This window comes from Mobula hypostoma, chromosome 1 (assembly GCF_963921235.1).
Source record: "Mobula hypostoma chromosome 1, sMobHyp1.1, whole genome shotgun sequence".
In the NCBI taxonomy this organism is placed as follows: Eukaryota; Metazoa; Chordata; class Chondrichthyes; order Myliobatiformes; family Myliobatidae; genus Mobula; species Mobula hypostoma.
In genome coordinates this window covers 39397561-39420020 of record NC_086097.1, presented here as the reverse complement: position 1 = coordinate 39420020, position 22460 = coordinate 39397561, and the positions used below count along the sequence as shown (strand labels likewise).

The 22460-nt window shown below is 42.1% G+C and overlaps 1 protein-coding gene across 6 annotated transcripts in view; it reads left to right on the top strand.

Annotated features, from left to right (window-relative positions):
* Nucleotides 1-22460, top strand: part of mis18bp1 (MIS18 binding protein 1) — a 71396-nt gene that overhangs the window by 2266 nt on the left and 46670 nt on the right. Inside the window, exons 1-5 of one of the 6 annotated variants that reach the window (XM_063062689.1) lie at nt 6186-6317; nt 6485-6721; nt 7283-7441; nt 14551-15062; nt 16716-16795. In XM_063062689.1, the coding sequence (XP_062918759.1) occupies nt 6580-6721; nt 7283-7441; nt 14551-15062; nt 16716-16795 (893 nt within the window). In that variant the 5' untranslated portion in view covers nt 6186-6317; nt 6485-6579. Of the gene's footprint in view, nt 1-6026; nt 6722-7282; nt 7442-10920; nt 11191-14550; nt 15063-16715; nt 16796-22460 lie in introns of those variants that run through there. The other 5 variants (XM_063062521.1, XM_063062603.1, XM_063062860.1 and 2 more) reach the window with 5 other exon arrangements.

Below are 22460 nucleotides of genomic sequence, written 5' to 3'. Positions count from 1 at the left end.
TCTTTAACTTGCACATGACTTTCCAGTTCATCTTTGTCATGCTGTATCCTTAATCAAACTTCTTCACTCTCTGACTCCGCCAGTTATGTATATTTTCTGCAAATCCATGTCATGTACAGGGATTCTGGTTAATTGAGCTATCGTTTAATCTGGGCATCTGTTTACCTGGGACAATTCTTCAAGAAACAAACTAAATTGAGAAAATAGCCGGGATTCTTTGCGTTTATTTGGGACACTGTGTTGCTTATTTGGGGCAGGGGATTGTTGTCGAACATTTTCTAACTGTCTTTTTTTTTAATTATTTTTATTTGGATAAGGAGTTCACAATTATCATGTACTTTTTTCACACATATAACCTTTTCCATTTTTTTATATGTATAAAACTACAATTATTTATACATTCTTAAGTACACATTGAGATGATATAAAAGCAAAATAAACATTTAAATAGATAATTATGTACTGTGGTAAATCTAACCTATTAGGCTAAGTAATGAAATTAGTTGTTAAGAAAAATGGTAATAATAGTTTCCATACAACCCTTCTGGACCATTTCCACTGGTCCAAAATGTTGCATACAAGCCTATATACCAACCATTGTAGGTGTTTATATCCCAATTTGTTCGTGCTTGTTCCTGCCCGCAGACATAATTATCCAATCCCTATGTACTCATTTACTTAATTTTTTCATTTTTTTTTATCCCTTTCCCAAATCTTTCCCTTTACTTGTGATAATTCTCTATTTTCCATAAAAAAAAACCAACAAACATTTAGACTAGGGGTGCTTACGTTAGCAATATTACTGTGTTGATGAGAAGAGCAATATAAATCATTAGGAGAGTCATCTAAAGTCTGCTCGCTTTGGGGTTATATATTCAATCCATTTATTCCAGATTTGATAAAATGTTTCTTTTTGAGTTCTCAGGGAGTAGGTCAACTTTTCCATTTTAAATATTTCCAAGATAATTTCGTACCAATCTTCTAATGTAGGTGGTATTGGATTTAGCCATTTTCTAGTGATTGATTTCTTACTTGCCGCTAAGAGGGCCTGCACATTTTCTAACTGTCATCAGTCTCACACACGTCATGTGGCCGTAAAGACACTTCAGTGTGCTTAGAGTGAACAGTTTTTAAATAGGGTCACTTGCGTGTTTGTGTTCAAAAAGCAGTGACCATGGATGACAAAGGAAGTCAAGGACAATATTAAAATAAAAGAGAGGAAGTGTAACATAGTAAGGATGAGCGGGAAGCCAGAGGATTGGGAGACTTTTAAGGAGCAACAGAAGATAACTAAAAAGGCAATACAGGGGGAAAAGATGAGGTACGAAGATAAGCTAGCCAAGAATATAAAGGAGGATAGTAAAAGCTTCTTTAGGTATGTGAAGAGGAAAAAAATTAGTTAAGACCAAAGTTGGGCCCTTGAAGACAGAAAGGGGTGAAATTATTATGGGGAACGAGGAAATGGCAGAGGAGCTGAACAGGTACTTTGGATCTGTCTTCACAGGGAAGACACAAACAATCTCCCAGATGTAATAGTGGCCAGAGGACCTAGGGTAACAGAGGAACTGAAGGAAATTCGCATTAGGCAGAAAATGGGTAAACTGATGGGACTGAAGGCTGATAAATCCCCAGGGCCTGATGGTCTGCATCCCAGGGTACTTAAGGAGGTGGCTCTAGAAATCGTGGACGCATTGGTAATCAGTTTCCAATGTTCTATAGATTCAGGATCAGTTCCTGCGGATTGGAGGGTAGCTAATCTTATCCCACTTTTTAAGAAAGGAGGAAGAGAGAAAACAGGCAATTATAGACCAGTTTGTCTGACATCAGTGGTGGGGAAGATGCTGGAATCGATTATAAAAGATGAAATAGTGGCATATTTGGATAGCAGTGGCAGGATAGGTCCGAGTCAGCATGGATTTACGAAGGGGAAATCGTGTTTGACTAATCATCTGGAATTTTTTGAGAATGTAACTATGAAAATGGACCTGGGAAAGCCAGTGGATGTAGTGTACCTGGACTTTCAGAAAGCCTTTGATAAGGTCCCACATAGGAGGTTAGTGTGCAAAATTAGAGCAAATGGTATTGGGAGTAGGGTACTGACATGGATAGAAAATTGGTTGGCAGACAGTAAACAAAGAGTAGGGATTAATGGGTCCTTTTCAGAATGGCAGGCAGTGACTAGTGGGGTATTGCAAGGCTCGGTGCTGGGACTGCAGCTATTTACAATATACATTAATGATTTAGATGAAGGGATTAAAAGTAACATTAGCAAATTTGCAGATGACACAAAGCTGCGTGGCAGTGTGAAATGTGAGGAGGATGTTATGAGAATGCAGGGTGACTTGGACAGGTTGGGTGAGTGGGCAGATGCATGGCAGATGCAGTTTAATGTGGATAAATGTGAGGTTATCCACTTTGGTGGCAAGAACAGGAAGGCAGATTACTATCTGAATGGTGTCAAGTAGGAAAAGGGGAAGTACAACGAGATCTAGGTGTCCTTGTTCATCAGTCACTGAAAGTAAGCATGCAGGTACAGCAGGCAGTGAAGAAAGCTAATGGCATATTGGCCTTCATAACAAGGAGAGTTGAGTATAGGAGCAAAGAGGTCCTTCTGCAGTTGTACAGGGCCCTGGTGAGACCACACCTGGAGTATTGTGTACAGTTTTGGTCTCCAAATTTGAGGAAGGACATTCTAGCTATTGAGGGAGTGCAGCGTAAGTTCACGAGGTTAATTCCCGGATGGCGGGACTGTCATATGTTGAAAGATTGGAGCAACTGGACTTGTATACACTGGAATTTAGAAGGATGAGAGGGGATCTGATTGAAACATAAAAGATTATTAAGGGATTGGACACGCTAGAGGCAGGAAACGTGGTCCCAATGTTGGGGGAGTCCAGAACCAGAGGCCACAGTTTAAGAATAAGGGGTAGACAATTTAGAACGGAGTTGAGGAAAAACTTTTTCACACAGAGGGTTGTGGTTCTGTGGAATGCTCTGCCTCAGAAGGCAGTGGAGGCCAATTCTCTGGATTCTTTCAAGAAAGAGTTTGATAGCGCTCTTAAAGTTAGCGGAGTGAAGGGGTATGGGGAGAAGGCAGGAACAGGGTACTGATTGTGGATGATCAGCCATGATCACAGTGAATGGTGGTGCTGGCTTGAAGGGCTGAATGGCCTACTCCTGCACCTATTGTCTATTGTCTATTGACAAGTCATTAACAGTAAAACAATTCAGATTTGTTTTGCTCACTGCGCTTTCAAGGATTCAGGCTTGGAAATGCCAGAAATGGCCAGGAGTGAAAATGAAATGATTTCACTACTTCAACAAGTTAGGAACAATGAAGATTTTAAAGGTATTGACAATCATTTGGAATGTTAGAATGAAAATGAAGATTTGGAGGATGCAGTCGAAATTGTATGAAGGCAGCCTGCAATCTGCACTAGGTGTCTGCTCTGATTTTGTTCATTTTCAGTCAGTCAAAAGAACACAGCAGTGTACACTGAATGGATTCTTCTGTCAATAACTATTAGGAACTAATACACCATTCTATAGTACTGCTGTAGTTTTGGTAGTGCTCTAATTTGTTCTGTATTTCATTTAAATATATAATTTCTTGCTCAATTAAATGTCAGTTTGTCTTTTTTTAATACCTTTTTAACTATTCCATGAAACTTCAGCTAATCGGCAGCCACTTAATTGGGCCAGAATATACTGGTACCAATGTGTCCAATTAACCGTGATCCACTGTACAGTATATCAAAATAATAAAGGTCCCAACACTGATCCCTACTGTAAGTGGCCTGCAATAGACTTCCAGTGAGAAAAACATTATTGGCCACTCTGCCTCTTATCACCAAGCCATTTTGGATCCAGAGGTCCACTGAGTTCAAATCATGGATCCAGTTTGCCAATGTTCTGTGGTTAGTAAGGACAGAAGTAGGAGCAAGGGTGGGCCTTTGGCTCTACTCTGTCATTCATTCCTTTATTCCCTTAATATCCAACGTTTTTTAGGTAAGTACCCTAAATCTGTATAAGTTACTTCAAATGTACTCTCGTCAAGGCCCTATATACTTTCAATAAGACATCTTTCTCTTCAGCTCATACTCTCTCACGATGAATGCCAACATGTCACTTTCATCTACTTCATGTTACCCAGTCTCTCACCATTTTTAAACTTCCTGTTTTGCTGTTTGTGCACTGGAGTAGATAAATTAACATTTTCCCACATTATATTGATACTGCCCTATTCTTACACATTCTTTAGCTTGACTATCACTTAGAACCCTCTTGTCATTCTCTATACTAGATATCAATTAGTTTGTTTTTAATCAGCAGCAAAGATGGAAATATATATAAATAATAGTGATTTAGGTCTTGAATAGGTGAGGACCTGACAATCATAATTGTAGTACCCCAATATCCTGTTATCTGTTTATTCCACTTCTTTACTTTTGTCAGGTAACCAATTCTAAAACAAGGGTGTACCAGGAAATAGCAGGAACAAGCTACATAGCCCTTAGGCGGGCATAATTATAAATATGATCGTGCATGGTCTGCCACCAGTTTCATCTCCTTGGATCATCAGAATCAAATTTATTAGTACTGACTTATGATGTGAAATTTCTTGTTTTGCAGTGGCAATATAGTCCAAAGATTAAATCACTATAAATTAGAAAAATAAATAAAAAATTATGATCATTTAGAAATCTGATGGTGGAGGGGAAGATGTTGTTTCTGAATCATTGAGTGTGGGTCTTTAGGCTCCTGAACTTCCTACTCAGTGGAAGTAATGAGAAGAGGTACGTCCCATATGATGAGGGCCCTCAGTAATGGACGCAGGGGTGTTGACGGTCCTCCTCCTCCTGAAGGTGCCCTCAATGGGGAGGGTTGTTCGTGTGATGGAGCTGGCTGAGTCTAGAAGCATCACATCCTAATATGGAGACTCCAATGCATGTGATCCCAAAAGGTTTTTTTGGGATCTTGTGCATTGGAGCCTCCATACCAGGCTGTGATGCAACCAGTCAGAATGCTCTCTACCGTATATCTATAGAAATCTGTAAGAGTCTTTGGAACATATACAATCTCCTTAAGCTCCTAACAAAGAAGAGCATTCTTGATGATTACATCAATCTTACTTCTAAATTCCAAACAAAATACTGATTTTTTTTTTGCCATTCATATTAGGACAACCTTCTTTTCTTTGGGAATTAATTCAATGAACTTCTTCCAGACCATTTCCAAAGCAACTATATCTTTAAATGGACAAAACTATACATGGTACACCAGGTACTACCTCCCCAACATTCCTGTACAATTGTATGTTCTAACATCGTTGACCAACCTCCTGCATGAGACCTTTAGTGAAAGTCTTCGAAAGATCTAAATATACCAACTGGTTCCTCCATTTCTACTCTGCCACTCCAAGACTTCCAATAGATTAGTCCAACATTATGAAAGCCAGTTTTATTTATACAGTTAGCATAGTATAAGAGGCTGTGAATGCAGATATTTACATGCTTCAAGCAAAGAGATCTAACAATCTCCCCCACACACCCTCCAACAAAAAAGTTGATTCCACCATTATTATAAGAGAACTAATTGTTTCTTGATCTGAATTGAGATGTTATCATATTATCTGCACGAACCTGGGTTAATTTTACTTCAGTAGAGTTGTAGAGAAGTTGCAGGTCTGTAGGGAAAGATTAAATACTGGGTTAAATTAATTTAAAAAATTATAATTAATAGTGCTGTACTGTGGATGGCTTTAGTTTATCTGATCCAGTGGTCTGTCTGGAAAATAAAACTTCTTATAAATGCTATGCAGTTTATCAGTTGGGAATAACTATTCAAATACCTTATCCATCCTAATAAATCTTTTTAGTCATTATTTGGCATTTTCTAGAGAGGATGTGTTTGGTTTTTACTTTTAAACTTGTAATTGTTAAAAAAGGCAAATTTTACTAGATCTGAAAATTAGGAAAAATTTGAGGTAATTTTGTTAGGTAATTTTTTTTCCCCTTGCATCACAGCAAATGGATTTTTCATCCAAAACGTAAATAGATTTTTGAGGCATCGCGTCAACGTTTTTTCATTTACAGATTCGTGTGCACAATGTAAGTTGTGAGGAGTATTGGAAGTGAAAAGGAAAACAATCATATTTTCATTTTGTCTGTTAATCCATGCAAGAAGAAAATTCTCCAAGGTACTGAAATGGATATAGGAGAGAAAACAGCTCGTAAAGGAATACCTCTTCATGAGATTCCAAATGGTACCCCTTTAAAGGAATTACGTAAACTTCAGCGTGGCTCATCAAATACTCAGTTGGGTACCAATTCTGTATCTACAGCCAAATTCAACTTAGTGACATTTAAAAATAAAAAATCTAAAATTAATTGTCACCTTCAGTCCACATTGTTAAACAATGAAGGGACATATAATGTAATTTCTCCAGAACTCAGTGAAATAAAAGATTCTGATTCAATTTCAGTTTGTGCAAATATAGACCAAAGTCACTTTAATCCTCTTGGATTCAAATTGAATAAACAAGTGGCCTCTGAGAGCCCTGCCAAAACATTCCAGAGAATGAAAGGCAAGCTTCACTGTGATCAGATAACTGAAAATCACAATCTTCAAAAATCGCAAAAAACAACTTTTGAATGTAAAGAATCCGAACAATATTCTGATGCCACTATGAATGGATGCATCTTAAAAACCAGCTTTACAGGTATGAAGTATTATTAATTGATGTTGTCTATAATTGACTGGATATTTAAAATTTGCCACTGTTTTCTAGTATTCATCCTGTATTATTGCACAAACATTTGATAAAATACAAATGTTTTCTTCTGTTTATCATATAGAATATGAAGTTATTCCTACAATATTTAATAGCATGTGTGCAAATTTATTGATGCAGAATTTGACCTGAAACATCAACTGTTTGTATCCCACCCCACAAATGCTGCTCGACCGACTGAGTTCCTCCAACAGATTGTTTGTTGGTAAAAATGTATTTGTCGATCCCATTTTCATTATACTGGTACTTAAATATACTGATATTTCAAATTTTGGGGGACCAATGCTTAAAAAAATGATTTTCAGAAAAAAAAATTGATATTGTCCATAAAATTCTTCATTCCACCAGACCCATTTGAAATCAACAAAAGTTATGTGGTGTTATAGGAAATAAGCTTTGACAACATATATTCTCAATTTAAAGCAGATATCGGAGTGTTTAATATATATCTTAGCTAAATGTCTAATGCATATTTATGGTTGATTGCAGTCCCCAATCCATTGGACAGATGTCACATTTCACCCATGAAGAACTGTGATTCTGTGATGCCATATTCCCCAGCCAAAACTTTCTTACAAATGAAACAAAATATGGAAGTTAACAATCAACACTCTCAATTATCTGCAATTAAACTTTCAGGACATGAAGGTATCATCAGTAGACTTTTCAATATGGTTTTAATGTTTTCATTCAAATGACTATCAAATTTGTTTTGAGTTAGTTACTGCCTGTTATGCCACTGGCATTTAGGGCAGCCTATTTCTGTAACAATTTTTTTTTAACAGTCCAGTTGTTAGCCCTGAGCTGAACCCCCGAGCCTGAAGGACAGGTGGGCACCTCTGTCTGGCCTCTACCCTTTGACTTATTTGGCATGGGTGACCCTACCAAGAGCCAAAGCACAAGACCCAACATAGCTCTCCATTCATTGAGGCACACAAGTCTCCAAACCCTGCTTGTTTGATCCTCTTGGAGGAAATTTGTTTTGACCGTGATCTTATTTTCTATTTGTTATGCTTTGTAAAGTTTCAAAGTATGTATGCAATATGCGACCCTAAGATTCATTTTCCCACAGACAGCCACAAAGCAAGCAAAAGCCATGGAAGCTGTTCAAATAAAAACATCAAGCCCCAAACGGGCAAAAAACCATAAATCGTGCAAATCCGTGAGGGGGGGTAATGAGCAAAAAATACGGAATATAATTTCTTTGATTTCACAGCTCTTCCTATTTTAGTCATAGTCATAGTCATACTTTATTGATCCCAAGGGAAATTGGTTTTCGTTACAGTTGCACCATAAATAATTAAATAGTAATAAAACCATAAATAATTAAATACTAATATGTAAATTATGCCAGGAAATAAGTCCAGGACTCAGGGTGTCTGACCCTCCAAGGGAGGAGTTGTAAAGTTTGATGGCCACAAGCAGGAATGACTTCCTATGACACTCAGTGTTGCATCTCGGTGGAATGAGTCTCTGGCTGAATGTACTCCTGTGCCCAACCAGTACATTATGTAGTGGATGGGAGACATTGTCCAAGATGGCATGCAACTTGGACAGCATCCTCTTTTCAGATACCACCGTCACAGAGTTCAGTTCCATCCCCACAACATCACTGGCCTTACGAATGAGTTTGTTGATTCTGTTGGTATCTGCTACCCTCAGCCTGCTGCCCCAGCACACAACATCAAACATGATAGCACTGGCCACCACAGACTCGTAGAACATCCTCAGCATCGTCCAACAGATGTTAAAGGACCTCAGTCTCCTCAGGAAATAGAGACGGCTCTGACCCTTCTTGTAGGCAGCCTCAGTGTTCTTTGACCAGTCCAGTTTATTGTCAATTCGTATCCCCAGGTATTTGTGATCCTCCACCATGTCCACACTGACTCCCTGGATGGAAACAGAGGTCATCAGTACCTTAGCCCACCTCAGGTCTACCACCAGCTCCTTAAGTCTTTTTCACATTAAGCTGCAGATAATTCTGCTCACACCATGTGACAAAGTTTCTTACCGTAGCCCTGTACTCTGCCTCATCTCCCTTGCTGATGCATCCAACTATGGCAGAGTCATCAGAAAACTTCTGAAGATGACAAGACTCTGTGCAGTAGTTGAAGTCCGAGGTGTAAATGGTGAAGAGAAAGGGAGACAAGACAGTCCCCTGTGGAGCCCATGTAAAATTTTAGTATCACATGTAAAATTGCATTGGGGTTTCACAATTCAAATCACTTTGTATGTTTGAAATCATTGTCATTCTCAATAATAGTTTCTGTACCAACAGTATTTTTCACCCTAACAAAACTCTTCTAAGTATTTTTCTTCTGCTATTTTGTCTTTTTCTATCTGATGACTTAATGTAATTCTAACTGATGTTTTTGTCTTTAACTTGCAGCCTTTTGTATGAATTTTGCCAAATGCCTTCTGAAATTCTAAGTATAATATATAATAATTAAAGTTTATCACTTGGGATGCTAATTTATCAAAGATGGAAAGGATATCATTTGGAGCACCATAGACTTATGCAGCATGGAAATGGGCCCTTCTGCCCAACTTATCTATGCCAACTAAGTTGCCTACCTGAACTAGTACCGTTTGCCTGCTTTTAGCCCATGTCCCTCCGAACCTTCCCTATCCATATCCCTGTCTAAATAACTTGTAAATGTTGTGATTGTACCTGCCTCCACCACTTCCTCTGGCAGCTTGTTCATGCCCACCCCCCTCTGTATAGAAAAACTTGACCCTTGAATCCCTGTAAATGTTTCCTTCGCATTTTAGATTTATGTCCACTAGTTTTAGACTCCCCAACCTTGGGAAAAAGACTGTGACAATTCACCCTATCATATTCCCCTCATGATTTAATTTTGGTAATTGTTTTCTTATTGTTACGTGTACCAAGAGACAGTGAAAAGTTTTGCATACCATTCAGGCAGATCACTGCATAGATAGTCATAGTCATACTTTATTGATCCTGGGGGAGATTGGTTTTCGTTACAGTTGCACCATAAATAATAAGTAGTAATAAAACCAGAAATAGTTAAATAGTAATATGTAAATTATGCCAGGAAATAAGTCCAGGACCAGCCTATTGGCTCAGGGTGTCTGACTCTCCAAGGGAGGAGTTGTAAAGTTTGATGGCCACAAACAGGAATGACTTCCTATGACGCTCTGTGTTGCATCTCGGTGGAATGAGTCTCTGGCTGAATGTACTCCTGTGCCCACCCAGTACATTATGTAGTGGATGGGAGACATAAGTATGCTGAAATAGCACAAAAGCAGAATAAAACAGAAGACAGAATATAATAATGCATTTACAGAGAAAGTGCAGTGCAGGTAGGCAAACAAAGTAGACAAGGTAGACCAAGAGATCAAGAATTGATTTAGTTGTGCAAAAAGTCAACTCGAGAGTATTATAATAGCAGTTCTTGAGTCTGGTTGTACATGTGCTCAAGCTTTCGTATCTTCTGCCCAGTGGGATGGGGAGAAGAAAGAATGACTAGGGTAAGAGGAGCTCTTGATTATGTTCATTGCTTTCCTGAGGCAGGGGAAGTGTAGCATAGTCAATGAAGGGAGGCTGGTTTTCATGACAGACTGTGCTGCATTCACAACTCTGCAATTTCTTGCAAACTTGAGGAAATCTGCAGATGCTGGAAATTCTAGCAACACACACAAAATGTTGGTGGAACGCAGTAGGCCAGGCAGCATCTATAGGAAGAGGTACAGTCAATATTTCGGGCCGAGACCCTTCGTCAGGACTAACTGAAAGAAGAGATAGTAAGAGATTTGAAAGTGGGAGGGGTAGGGGGAGAGGGAGATCCGAAATGATAGGAGAAGACAGGAGGGGGAAGGATGGAGCTAAGAGCTAGAAAGTTGGCAAAAGGGATACAGGGCTGGAGAAGGGAGAGGATCATGGGACGGGAGGCCGAGGGAGAAAGGAAGGGGGAGGGGAGCACCAGAGGAAGGTGGAGAGCAGGCAAGGAGCTATAGTGAGAGAGTCAGAGGGAGAAAAAAGAGAGAGAGAAAGAAAAGGGGGGAAATAAAAAATAATAAAGAAAGAAAGAAATAAGGGATGGGGTAAGAAGGGGAGGAGAGGCATTAACGGAAGTTAGACAAGTCAATGTTCATGCCTTCAGATTGCAGGCTACCCAGACGAAATATAAGGTGGTGTTCCTCCAACCTGAGTGTGGCTTCATCTTGACAGTAGAGGAGGCCGTGGACAGACATATCAGAATGGGAATGCGACGTGGAATTAAAATGTGTGGCCACTAGGAGAGCCTGCTTTCCCTGACGGACAGAGCGTAGGTGTTCAACGAAACAGTCTCCCAGTCTGCGTCGGGTCTCGCCAATGTATAGAAGGCCGCACCGGGAGCACCGGACGCAGTATATCACCAGCCGACTCACAGGTGAAGTGTCTCTTCACCTGGAAGGACTGTCTGGGGCCCTGAATGGTGGTAAGGGAAAACGGTGTAAGGGCATGTGTAGTACTTGTTCCGCTTACAAGGATAAGTGCCGGGAGGGAGATCGGTGGGAAGGGATGGGGGGGAAATGAATGGACAAGGGAGTCGCGTAGGGCGCGATCCCTGCGGAAAGCAGAAGGAATGGGGGACTTCATTAACTTTGCCTCCAACTTTCACCCTGCCCTCAAATTTACCTGGTTCATTTCCGACACCTCCCTCCCTTTTCTTGATTTTTCTGTCTCTATCTCTGGAGACAGCTTATCTACTGATGTCTACTATAAGCCTACGGACTCTCACAGCTACCTGGACTATTTCTCTTCCCACCCTATCTCTTTAAAAAATGCCATCCCCTTCTCGCAATTCCTCCATCTCCACTGCATCTGCTATCAGGATGAGGCTTTTCATTCCAGAACGAAGGAGATGTCTTCCTTTTTTAAAGAAAGGGGCTTCCCTTCCTCCACCATCAACTCTGCTCTCTAATGCATCTCTCCCATTTCAAGCACATCTGCTCTCACCCCGTCCTCCCGCCACCCCACTAGGAATAGGGTTCCCCTTGTCCTCACCTATCACCCCACCAGCCTCCAGGTCCAACGTATAATTCTCCATAACTTCCGCCACCTCCAACGGGATCCCACCACCAAGCACATCTTTCCCTCCCCCCCGCTTCTGCTTTCCGCAGGGATCGCTCCCTACGCGACTCCCTTGTCCAATCATACCCCGCCCCCCCATCCCTTCTCACTGATCTCCCTCCCGGTACTTATCCTTGTAAGCAGAACAAGTGCTACACATGCCCTTACACTTCCTCCCTCACCACCATTCAGGGCCCCAGACAGTACTTCCAGGTGAGGCGACACTTCACCTGTGAGTCGGCTGGGGTGATATACTGCGTCCGGTGCTCCCGGTGCGGCCTTCTATACATTGGCGAGACCCAACGCAGACTGGGAGACTGTTTCGCTGAACATCTACGCTCTGTCCGCCAGAGAAAGCAGGATCTCCCAGTGGCCACACATTTTAATTCCACGTCGCATTCCCATTCTGATATGTCTATCCACGTCCTCCTCTACTGTAAAGATGAAGCCACACTCAGGTTGGAGAAACAACGCCTTATATTCCGTCTGGGTAGCCTCCAACCTGATGGCATGAACATTGACTTCTCTAACTTCCGTTAATGCCCCTCTTCCCCTTCTTACCCCATTCCTTATTTATTTATTTATTATTTTTTATTTCCCCCCTTTCTTTCTCTCTCTTATTTCTCCCTCTGCCCCTCTCACTATAGCTCCTTGCTTGCTCTCCATCTCCCTCTGGTGCTCCCCCCCCCTTTCTCCCTAGGCCTCCCGTTCCATGATCCTCTCCCTTCTCCAGCCTTGTATCCCTTTTGCCAACTTTCCAGCTCTTAGCTCCATCCCTCCCCCTCCTGTCTTCTCCTATCATTTCGGATCTCCCCCTCCCCCTCCCACTTTCAAATTTCTTACTATCTCTTCTTTCAGTTAGTCCTGACGAAGGGTCTTGGCCCGAAATGTCGACTGTACCTCTTCCTATAGATGCTGCCTGGCCTACTGCATTCACCAGCATTTTGTGTGTGTTGCTCTGCAGCTTTCATTAGAGCTGTTGCTCTACCAAGCTTTAATTCACCCAGATTGGGTGTTTTGTATGGTACATTTGTAAAAATTGGTGAAAGTCATCGACAACATGCTAAATTAACTTAGTCTCTGAGCTCAATGAAATGCTTGTGTGCTTTCTTGGCCTTGGTACCTATACCATGGCCACTCACATGGGTATAATTCTCTAATATCACCTCTCAGTCTTCTCCACTCCAGGGCAAAAAAACCCAACTTATCCAGTGTCTCCTTCCAACTCAAGCTCTCCTATAACATCCTAGTGAATATTTTCTGCCCCCTTTCCAGCTTAAACCTCCAAGAGGACCACAACCTTGTCATTGGGTTTGGAGGCTTGTGTGCCTTAATGACCCGGAGAGCAATGTTGTCTGGCGTCAGAGCTTTATGTGTTGGCTTTTGGTAGAGTCACCCATGCCAAACAGGTCAAAGAATAGAGGCCAGACTAAGAATGGTCTACTGGTCCTCTGGGGTCAGTGGTTCAGCTCAAGGCTAACTGGTAAAACAAGGTTGTTATAGAAACAACAATGAAGAATCCTTTAACAACTGAGTTTGACAGTATTCCTGAGTCTCCATGCGACTTGCGTGACTAATAGTACTGAAAACGGGGAGGTTGATACTGACATGATGAAGGAATGTCCTGAACACCAGAGATGGAGGACTTTCATTGCTGCTCTAAAGGCCAGTAGGGTAATAGGCAGTTAGTTCCATCTTAATGACGTCAGTGCTATGGCTCATTAACCAAACTGCACACAATACTTCAAGTCCCATCTCACGTGGCATCCCAATTCCTGTACTCAGTGCCCTGAATGATGAAGGGAAGCATGCCAGATGCCACTTTCACCACCTATTTTACCCATGTACCCACTTTCAGAGATTAATATACTTGAACCCACAGCTCACTCTGTTCTACAACACTCTGTGGAGGCCTGGCATTTATAGTGCAAGCCCTTGCTTGGTTTAATTTCCTAAAATACATCACTTCACACTTATCCCAGCTTAATTTCATCTGTCATTCCTTGGCCTACTTACCCAGTTCAGGATCCTGTTTTAACCTTAAGTAACTTTCTTCACTAAGCACTATACCACTAGTTGTGATGTCAACTGTAAACTAACCACACCAACTACATAATTATCTGAATTATTGCTTTGGATGACAAGTGATGGTGAACCCAGCAGTGATCAATTTGGCACACCACTGGTCACAAGCTTCCAATCTGAAAAAACAATCTTCCCCTACCCCCCACCCCCCCACCCCCAACTACCATGCTTTGACTCCTGCAACCAAACTAATTTTTCATCCAATTGGCTGGCTCGCCCCAGATCCACATACGATCTGCTCTTCCTGGTGATATTGTAAGGGTTTTCCAAATCTCTAATGATGAAAGGAATTTACTTCTTTTTCTAGTTGACAATGGGTTTGAAGTTAGTTAATGGAGCCTTAACCTCCTTGTGTTAATTGACCCCTTATTTTGAGCATAAGACTTTTTTTAAACTCCTGGAATTCTCTCTGTCCATTTTATCTTTAGATTATCCATGCCTCATAAATCTCCTTTCAACACAATGGGATGGGATTAATCACTGGGCGTGTAGTATATTTGCAACCTTTAAACTGGTCTAGAATTTCTAGTTATAATATTGTTCCTTTCTTCTTTGTCTTTGTATGTAATGATATTTTTTTTTTGGATACTAGTTGGATTCCTACGTGGTGACCAACGAGGAAAATCAGTTTCAACAGAAGTGCCAAATGCACCAAGTATTTATCAGCCCACAAGAAATACAGAGTTTCTGCAAAAAAGCATGATATCCGAAGTTAATAGTGCTGCTAAAAAGGAGGAAAATTGGAGTTCTGTTTCTCTGAAGCTGGATTCCGATAATGGAAATGATGGTGATGATGAAGGTAGCATAACACAAAACAGAGTAAATTCAGTTTCAAACAGCAAGCCCTCCGACTGCACAGAAAATGAAATGCAGGACATCCTGGGTTTCAGCACCATCTCTTTGCAAACATTTGCCCAAACAGATAAAAACATGGTACAAGCAAAACACACAGACTCTGAAGGAGCAAATGAAGATATTAAAGGGTATAAGGAGCTGTGCAATATTTTGCTGACATCACCAAAGATCAGAATACCAAGAAAAGGTGCAGAAGTTGAACTTGGAAAATCAAAGCCTACCATTGTTAATAGTCCCAAAAGCAAAGAGGTAAGCAAAATCAGCATTAGACAATTGTCTACATTTATATAGGACAGATGCATCTCTGTATAACCATTCTAAAAAAAAATAATAACTCTTGTCATGGATGATAGGTAAGGTATATATAATTCATTGGAAACTAATTTAGTCATATACTTTCTTTAATAGAACGTTATTGGTGGTGTCATGGTTCCAAAATTGAGACAATTTGCAAGCTTTCTGTTTTGCATAAATTTTAAGATTAAGTCATGGAATAATTATACAGAACCACATTTAGTCACCTGGATTATGTGTCATTTTTGAAATAGAGAGCAAAATTACTGCATAACCATAGAGATAAATGTTCACTGTTTTAGCTATTAGGAGAATGCATATGACATACTACGTACTAAACGCCACTCGTCATTAACTGAAATAGTTGTCTATTTCTTCAGAATGCTAAGTTTTGAGATTCATAAGGAACAATCCTATGTGTCAAAGTACTATTGTTTAGCTGGTAGCTGCTCCACTTCCTGCGGGGAGCATTGCCGTTTGATTTACCGAGCAAGAGTTGTGCTTGGTTGCTCTGCAACATTTTGTAATTGGCGACTAAGCGAGGTTGACACATGGAAAGACAATTTCATTGAATTTTAGACTTATGTCCTTCATCCCACTGCACTGACCATTGAAGACATATTTACACTACTCCCATTTAATCTCCCTACATTACCATCAAATCCCTACTTACTATATAGGCAGCTCACAGTGGCCAGTAAATCCACAAGACTTTAGAAACTGTGGCACTAAGGGACAGCTCGCGCAGTTGCAGGGACAATGTGTAACTGCACATAGACATCACAAGTCAGGATTAAATGCAGGTTGGTTGAGCTGAGGCAGCAGCTTTATCTGTTGTACCACCATGGCCTTCCCTCTGTTCAGAGAGTTCACAGTCGAGGTGCACAGTTTTAGTACTAAACAGGAAAAATTGCTGTCATCATGTTAGGAATATTTTGGAATTCTTTACTCCAGAATACTGATGTACAATAATCCAAGTATGGCCTCATCACTGACATATATAACTGCAACATAATGTCCCTGCTCCTAAACTTGATGCCCTTACTAATGAAGGCCAGCAGACTGAACACCACCTTCACCATCCTGTATCTACATGGCTGCTTTCAGCAAACTGTGCACTTGTACCTGTTCTTCTGTTCCACAGCACCTGCCATGCACTGTATAAATACTACCCTGGTTTGGCTTTCCAAAATGCATCACCTCAAACTTTTCTAAGTTGAAATCCATATACCATTCCTCAGCCCGTTTCCCTAACTGATCAAGATGTCTGTTCAGTTTATTGTAACCTGTTGCAATCGTTATCAACAAACCACCAAATTTAGTATCATCAGCAAGCTTTCTAATCATGCCAAGGATCAACAGGATCTTTTTGAACAGATGGATTATATTTTTCAAAGATATAGATATTGATTAACTGGTGGCTTACAATATGTGAAATTATTAGGAACCATGAGAAAATGCTGCCGTTGTTAATGGATAGTTTATTAGAGCAGGTCTCTTAGAGGAGAATTTCTGTGTCTAATAACTTTGACTAGTTAATTTTTTCAATAATGATAGATACTTTATTGATAAGTTTGCATAATTATACACTTTCCTTTAAACATATAGGAAAAAAGGAAGATTACTCTCACAAAATGGATCATCCAGCAAATAAAAACCAGCAGTGAAATTTGTGTTGAAGGACAAAGGTACTTTGCATAGATTTTGATTAGGACTTAGTCCATTTTCAATCAATACCTTTCCCTGCTCCCTTTGTGAGAAAACATGTTTGTGGCCATTCTGGTTAGTCTCTTGGCAGACTGCTCAGGAAGAAAGACTTGAGTGTAGTGTCACCTAACTTGGCACCTAGAAGGAAATAGTTATTATACATTTAGGACTAGATCTGGTCAATTTTCCCTTGGCTAATACGGTGTGAAGAATTTTAGAACCTCCGCCAGATTGGGCTAAATTGCCTTAGTCTAGATTCTAGGTCTTTCTAGCTATATGCCATCTATCAAATCCATTGTAATTTACCCTATAAATTCTTTACTACCAGGAAAACAAGCGCCACAAGTACAACTATGTATCATCCTGTCTAGGAACAGTATCAATCTTCTGTCATTGGCACAGAGTTTAAATCACAGAACCTCCTATCCAAAACCATTGTGAGTACTGTTGTGGTTCAAAGGGCAATAAATGCCTACTTCTTCATAGGTCCAAATCCTAGTAAGTGAATGAGGAAAAGCTTGAGCTGAACAGAAACTTTGCAGTCTCTGTTCTTTTTCCATTAGACAATCAGTGTTTACAGATTTATATTATCTCCCAGCCTCAAGGCTACCTTGAAAATATCCTTTGGAATTCCTTGTCGCTCTGGTGAGACCACACTTAGAATATTGTGTTCAGTTCTGGTCACCTCATTATAGGAAGGATGTGGAAGCCATGGAGAGGATGCAGAGGAGGTTTACCAGGATGTTGCCTGGATTGGAAAACAAGTCTTATGAGGCAAGGTTAGCAGAGCTGGGACTTTTCTTTTTGGAGCGTACAAGGATGAGAGGGGACTTGATAGAGGTCTACAAGGTTATGAGAGGCATAGATAGGGTGGATAGCCAGTACCTGTTTCCCAGGGCACGAATAGCAAACACCAGAGGGCATATGTACAAAGTAAGGGAGGGAAGTTTAGGGGAGACATCAGGGGTAAGGTTTTTACACAGAGGGTTGTGGGTGCCTGGAATGACTTGCCAGGGGTGGTGGTGGAGGCTAAAACGTTAGGGGTATTTAAGAGCCTCTTGGACAGGCACATGGATGAAAGAAAAATAGAGGGTACAGGGTAGTGTGGGTTTAGTACTTTTTTTTAGGAATATATGGGTCAGCACAACATCGAGGGCCGAAGGGCCTGTACTGTGCTGTAGTATTCTAGTGTCTAGTGTCTGCAGATATCCATTATAGTAATCTTTTCATTATTAAAAATACTCTATGTAAATTCAACCTGTTTGCCTCAGCTGAGCTAATGACCAGATTTGTGATCAGTAGAGAGCACTGTGTCTCAGTTGAAGTACTGTACTTACCTTTGGTGTTCTTTCCAGTTAAGTGCTCTGGAAGTATTGCAAGGATTATGTTGTGGCAGTACCTATTCAATGAAGAAGGCTTCTGTGACATGAAGGGACAAATTTGGGTGATAAAGAGCCCCACATGCAGAAGGAAAAACAAAAAAAACATTAAGTTGCATCTCTTGACTTAGTGAAAAACAATGTATTTTGAGAAGCTGGGAATAAAGTACTGTGGAAGTCCCAGAGCATCTTTAAACCATTAGAGGTTTTATTTCTAATAATGTTCTTAGAATGGTGTGTTACGTACCCCGTAACTGGGTTGCCAAACCAGCAGAAATGGATCACTCAGTTGGAGTCTGGATTACTAGAACTAAGAAAGTTTTATTAAAGAAACAAGCAACACAGTACTCTAATCAAAAGGATAATGAATGCAACAGTTCAGCAATGATAAACATACATGTACACAGAATTCAGGATCAATCAAGCTCTATCGTTGTCTAGGGGCAAATGACCAGTTTCAAAGTGACACAAAGTTCAGTTCAATTTAGTTCAGTTCCGCAGTAATCGTTGCCATGGCGATGGACAGTAGGGGGGAGGAGAGAGCAAAACGAATGAATATTCAACACAGCTTCCACACAGACCTTCGCAGTCAGCTTTCGTGCGAGCCCTTTGTGATGTCATCTGAGGTCACCGACCGTGACCCCTCCGTTTCCAGATACGACCATTTCTCTGCGCTGAATATAGCACCCAGGCAAGGGTGGACACACACCAGGTTCCCGCCGATCGTGCCTTTCCACCCTGTGCGTTTAAGGCTTGATCCTGCGATCAGCCGTCCAAAAGCTTCCCACCGACTGGTGAGAGGCACACCGCTTCCAGGGTCTCGTTACCTCGGGTGTCGTGTGTGTCGCCTTAGCGAACCTGTCCCTTTTTATCCCCCTGCTGGGGTATCGCCTGTCCATCACTTCAGACAGTTCAGGGTTCAAAGGGGGAGCCGCTCTAGACAGCTCTCTCTCCCGTCCCTTCATTACACATCTCCCAAATGCTGCTCCATTGTCTTCCTTATCTCTCTCTCTCTCCCGAAGACAGGTGGCAGACCAACTGCTGATCACACAGGACAGCTAACATCTATGTGTATTCTTGTCACACTTCCCCCCCTTTAAGGATTTTTACTGGGGGTTAAAAATTACAAACATGAATACATTATTTGATACACACACAAATATACATCTTTATCAGCTATTTGGCTAATACAGCGAGTTTGAAGTTGTCAACACCTTGACAGACAGTCAGCAATCACATTTTCCGTCCCTTTTATATGTGTTATTAATAATCCCTTAGACCAGGCTCCAACTTAGCAAACTTCATAGTGGCCAAAAACACTGATGAATTGCAATCAATGTAACCTCTCATTTGGTTTTGTCCCAGACCACAATAACAAGGGTCGTCCCATTCCGACTTAGTTTTCTCTCGCAAGGGCTTAGTGGGAGGGGTAGTGACCGCAGAGTTATTGCAAAATTTCCTACAGTACCCCACCATCTCCAAGAGCCTTCTGAGGGCCCTCTTGTCTGTCGGGGTTGGGAGGTCAGCGATAGCCTGCACTGTAGCTTGCATCGCTGCCAGCTGCCCCTGTGTCACCACAATTCCCAGGTAAGTGACTTTGGTGTGGCCGAATTCATTTTTTTCAAGGTTCACTATCAAGCTGGCTTCAGACAGCCGTATTAAATTGCCAATACACACCTCTGTGTTCGTCAGCCCTTTAGTCACTGAATTACTCATTCTATATGGATGTTGTTTACTAGGCTGACCTATTGTAACAGACACCACCCAACGTCCCAGTTCTTTGCATCGCCTCGGGACAATCTAACACACGGGTGCGAGTCGTTTAATTACTTCTCCTAAAGAGTCGCTTTGTTCGGGGATTAAGGGAGAGACCTTATCAGCAGACCTGGCCAAAACAATAGCCTTTTCCCATCTGGTCGATACCATACTCATCTTTTCAAAATGGTTTTTTTCTCTTATCGGGGGGACCCTAGCTTCATTGATTTCCGTGCTAACACCGACTAGGTTTGTTAGCATATCAAAAGCCTGTGACCGTCTCAGTTCGCGTCGGTCATAATCAACAACATCCTTCCCCCTGGGCAGCCTGTAAACCTCTTTCATGGTTCAACCAACTGTTCCCTCCAGTACCGCAAAATGTCCACCGGGGGGTACCTTGTGGGCCAGGTTAAAAACCTCATCCCCATAACTCTTTTGCACCACCCCCCTATTCCTCATCTGCGGGCACGGTACTTGGTCTCCCTTGCTTCCTTAGCACTTCCTCCTCCACACAATAGCCTACTAGTTCCCTTGTCAAGTCTGTGTCAGAGAGAGCTGTCTCTGCCAAAACCATCAGCCCCTCGTCTCGCTCCTGCGTCTGCACAAATTCTTTCCTGGCTACTGCTATGTCTGTCCCAGCTCCCTCACTACCTCTTGTCTCACTACACTCCTTCTTTTCATTTTCTACCCCCGTCTCGTACAAGACTGGCAAAAACGTTTCAGCTAAATTCACTACCACGGTCCCGTGATGAACCTGTGAGTCCATGGGCGGGGCCTCAATGCTGGCAGGCTGACCTGTCAATCTCACGACTGGGAACACGATTCCCCCGGCGATGTCATTACCGAGCAAGACTTCCACACCTTTCATCAGTAATTCGGACCTCACCCCGATCGTGACTAGTCCAGAGACCAGGTTGCTTTGTAAGTGTATCTGGTGCAAAGGGACTGACTCTGTCCCTTCCCCAATACCTTTGACCTTGACCTCCCCAGTCTGGGTCTCTGAGCTAAACTCTAATACACTCTTCAGTATTAGTGGCTGACATGCTCCCGTGTCTCTCCAGATCCGCACTGGAACTGGTTTTAACCCCTCCTTCACTAACACCAATCCAGCCGAGATAAACTTCTCGCGCCCTTCCTGAACTTTGGCAGACCTGTCCCCTCCTAGCGGTTCATGTACCAGCTCAATACAGCCAGTCAAAATCGCTGTCTTCCCTTTTCCCGTCTCCTTCTTTGGGGCAAAGCACCTGGACGCAAAGTGTCCGACTTTCCCGCAATTATAACAGACGACCCCAGGAGACTTCCTGCCAGACTGCTCCCAGTCTACCTTATCCTTCTCACTAGTCCCCAGCTTACCTTCTGACTTTTCCGGCGGACTCTCCCTGCCGTCCTGACTACCCTTCTGGTAGCCTTTACTCGGAGCAAACTTCATTTTATGCGTCAACGCATACTCATCCGCTAACTTAGCAGTTGCGGCTAACGTGGCTGCCTCTTTCTCATCTAGGTAGGGTTTCATACCCTCAGGGACACAACCTTTAAACTGCTCAATCAGGATCAGCTGCAGCAGTCTGTCATAATCCCCCTCTACTCCCTTCGAGGCGCACCAACGCTCACAATATGTCTGTATCTCACGGGCAAACTCCAAATACGTGCGGTCCCACTGCTTCCTTGCATTCCGGAACCTCTGCCGGTATGCCTCCGGGACCAACTCATAAATCCTGAGGATGGCGTCTTTCACCACCTCATACCTCTGGGCATCTTCCGCGGACAAAGCTGAGTAAGCTTCTTGGGCTTTCCCTTTCAGTACACTCTGAAGTAAAACAGCTCACTTATCCCTCGGCCAGTCCTGACTTGCAGCAACTTTTTCGAAATGGAGAAAGTACCGATCCATGTCGGTATCGTCAAATAGGGGAACCAGCCTAACCTCCTGGGTCGCCCGGAACCCTTCACCTTGGTTCGGCACAAGCCCCTGCTCTGCCCTTAACCTTAACTTCTCCAGCTCGAATTCCCTTTCCCTTTGTTTCTCCAACTGCCTCTCTTCTTGCTCCAACTGCCTCTCTCTCTCTTGCCTTTCTAACTCTCTCTCCTGCCCTTCTCGCTGTAACTGTCTATCCCTCTCTTTCTCTTCTCGCTCCAACTGCCGTACCCGGAACTCGTGCTCAAGTCTCAGTTTTTCAAACTGTACCGCGTCTCCAGCAGGTTTTTCAATAGACACCACCCCCAGCTCGCCTTGGGGAAACACACCTTTAGATACATAGTGCTCTACGATAGCTCTGTGTATCTCCTCTCTCCTCATTGTCAACTTCCCCTTAGCAAGATTCAACCGTTTGGCCACAGCTACCAATTCCGATTTCCTGGCATCCTCTAATGCCTCCAAGGTCGGCGCCTTTATAAATTTCTCAGTCTCCATTTCTGCTGTTCGTCTTTTCTTTCTTTCGGGAATTTTGACCCAATCAATTTACTCCGTCCCAAATTTAGCGTTCAAAATCGCGGATGAGAACCCCACTTATGTTAC